Here is a 3,112-nt window from a genome sequence, read left to right as displayed (position 1 = left end):
ACAGCCACAAAGATCACCTCAAATAATCTCTCTGAGATGTTGAACTTTTTTTTGTTCCCCTAATTACCCCCATAGCTTTTTTTGTTAGCGGTGGCTAAAGTTAGCTGAAGTTAGAAGTGACTATTTAAACACCTCTGAACCATGGATGACCATGGTCTCTCCTGGCCCATAAACTACATTCAGGGTAAGGAACCATCTGACTAAGATGTAAAACAGTGAACTGTCCCTTTAAGTGATTCAGAAACTCTATCCTGGTTGTCTTCCTTCCTGGGGAGGAGTCGAGTAGTACAGCTGGAAGAGAAAGAGAAAGTACAGGAGAAAAGGTTGGAGGGAAAGACTGTTTTGCCACTTTGCATTGATCAGAAGAAAATAAAAGCGAGAGTAAAGTAAGTACGGAGATCGAGAGAGAGAGAGAGAGAGAGAGAGAGAGAGAGTGTGTGTGTGTGTGTGTGTGTGTGTGTGTGTGTGTGTGTGTGTGTGTGTGTGTGTGTGTGTGTGTGTGTGTGTGTGTGTGTGTGTGTGTGTGTTAGTTACGTTGACCATAATACGTTCGCCTGTTCATCTCAAGTTTCAAGTTTATTGTTACATCCCATTATACAAATCCTTAGGCTTCAGTTCCTCGACATTGCAGCAACAAGAGAAATAAAGTGGCGGTAGTTATAAGAGACCAGTGAGACAAATAAGACAAGTGACAATAGTTGTAAGAGACCAATAAGACGAGACAAATTGTGTAATACAATAGTGGTAGTTAAAAAAGTAAATAGAAATCGCATGAGTATTGCACTCCGTGGCAGTGGATGGAAGAGGTGTTATTGAATAAAGTGACTGTGTGTGACCGTGTCGTCCTCGGTAGCAGGGCTTCCAAGTTTCACCCAAAGTTTGGAGTGAGATTTTTTTGGCGGTGGAGCGACCCAAAACTGTGCACGTTTTGGCAGCGGCGGCCCCTCTCTCCCACCCAATTATTTGTGCTAGTTTCCTGCAATTTTACATGTTGTTCATAATAAACCAGCACAAGAAATGAAAATAATAACATTTTATAAAACAAGAAAAAAATTCTGACAATATATCATATTTATGAAATCTTAATGAACAAATACAGTAGCCTACAGACTCTAAAAGAAAAATTGGCCCCATCAACAGGACTCAGCCCCTTGGTCAGTAGCAGAAAGACCCGTGGTCATCATCTTATATACAGTGCATTGCTCATAGATGGCTATCATGTTATACAGTACATACCAGGGTTTTTCCTGGGTCAGAATGAGGGCCTGGTGGGTGATTTTGTGCGCGCGCAGCGCGCCCACAATTTTTTGGAGGGACCCCCAATTGTTGTATTTGTATTGTAAATTGTAATTATTAATAATAATTATTAGTATTAATGTACCTGGTTATGTTACAGTAGAGAAACAAAAAACAGTTACCAAAGTATGAGTATTTACTAGCTAAGATTGGCAAAAGATTGGCGTGGTGCAACCGAAATGAGTAAACAACTAGTTTGAAACTAACTAGTAACAACTAGGGGTTTAGTAACTACTAAATGCCTGCAATGCAGCTACCACGGTTGCCAGACGGAATTGACAATGTCCAGCCCAACCGGTCTAAAAGCTGCCGAATCCACCCGTCCAGTGTGACCAAAAGTAGCCCAATCTGGCAACCCTGCTTGCTACGTTCTTGCAGCTCGTGTGAACACAGGTTCTTCCATCAGCGCTCGCCTGCCGCTTCGATTGCAGACTCAAGTTAACGCGCGTGCAGAAAGATGCCACGAAACTCATGTCCGGTAGCTTTCTTTCAAGGAATTTCAAAAATAAAAGTCCCGTAAAACAATTGTTATTTCTCGCCGTGAGAAATAGAGATGCGGCGTGAGAGCGTGAGAAGTGAGAACTGGTTGAAATGCGTGAGTCTCACGGTGATTGCGTGAGACTTGGCAGCTCTGCTCGGTAGGCTGGTTCTGAGGCTATGGAAGAGGCATCGTCTTTTGGACGACATCAGCTCTAACAGATTGTGGTTGGGATGGCTTTGGCCTTTGATGATCCTCTGGGCTTTGTTGCTGTCTCGCAGTGTTTTTGCATGAGAATGCCAGAAGCGTGGGAGTTGGCAACCCTGGAGAGAGAGTGTGAGAGAGTGCGAGAGAGAGAGGGGGGGTGTGTGTGTGTGTGTGTGTGTGTCTGCGTGGGTGCGTGCGTGTCTGTTTTAAGGGAGGAACAGTTCTGTGCCGACATGTATACAGGCTATTATCACAGATAACGGCAGTGGCGGAATGATTAGTAGCAAAGTAAATATTTAACTCGCAGTTTTCACGGTGCTGGAGATAATGAATAATGTCAAAGTGAGGTGGAGTGTCCCTTTAATGTTTTCTAGCTGGGTCTTGTCTATTGTCAACATGCTCTGTTGTCCTGTTTAGTGATCAACAATGGCAACAATGAAGACCTCTGATCAGCTGATGCCCATTCTGGAGGATCTTGTCCGCAGCGAGCTGAAGACGTTCCAGTGGTACCTGAGTCAGGAGGTGCTGGTCGGCTTCACTGCCATCGCTGTGAGCAGGCTGGAGGACGCTGACAGACAGGACACGCTGGACCTGATGGTGAAGAAGTACACGGAGGACGGAGCTGTGACCATCACACGGGCGATCCTGACGAAGATGGGCAACATCCACTTAGCTAACAAGCTGAAGCCAGACTGCGAAGCCCTGTCTGGGACTTCTAAGACCACAAACAGCCTCCCTAATAGTGTAGAAGAAAGTCAGCTGTGGTAACTACTGGAATAGCCTATACCAGTTGTGATTAGACCTACCATGTTCAAGACCCATCTCAAACTGCATCTTAAGGCAAACCAGAACTGTGATCATTTTTTATCTGATTTAGTGTACAATCTAAAGATTTGTTTATGTAACTTGTTTCTTGCTTCTATTATTGATTGTCACAATGCTTTTACCTTAAGCAGGCTAATTAGTTGAACGATTTTTGCTGTCTCCTGCTTAGGGACTACGGGTGTAAATGAGCATTTCTGCTACAATCCGGTATGTTTACATTTTGTATTTTTTGTACTTGATTGTTCATTAACATGTTCTGTCCCTATCAAATAAACTAATAATAATAGCTAACCATTGGGGATGCAT

General features: G+C 43.7%; 1 protein-coding gene across 1 annotated transcript in view; it reads left to right on the top strand.

Moving 5' to 3' along the window:
• The first annotated feature begins 277 nt into the window (after positions 1–277).
• LOC308151055 (caspase b-like) overlaps positions 278–3,112 on the top strand; it is a 3,025-nt gene continuing 190 nt past the window's right edge. Inside the window, exons 1-2 of the mRNA XM_080523870.1 lie at positions 278–386; positions 2,399–3,112. The exon at positions 2,399–3,112 is cut by the window's right edge and continues 190 nt beyond it. Of these exons, the coding sequence (XP_080379996.1) occupies positions 2,408–2,749 (342 nt within the window). The 5' untranslated portion in view covers positions 278–386; positions 2,399–2,407 and the 3' untranslated portion in view covers positions 2,750–3,112. The remainder of the gene's footprint in view (positions 387–2,398) is intronic.

The sequence above is a fragment of the Nansenia antarctica genome, assembly GCF_963989245.1.
Source record: "Nansenia antarctica genome assembly, chromosome: 2".
Lineage (NCBI taxonomy): Eukaryota > Metazoa > Chordata > Actinopteri > Argentiniformes > Microstomatidae > Nansenia > Nansenia antarctica.
The sequence above is the reverse complement of the archived record's forward strand: the minus strand, read 5'-3'. Positions and strand labels throughout refer to the sequence as shown.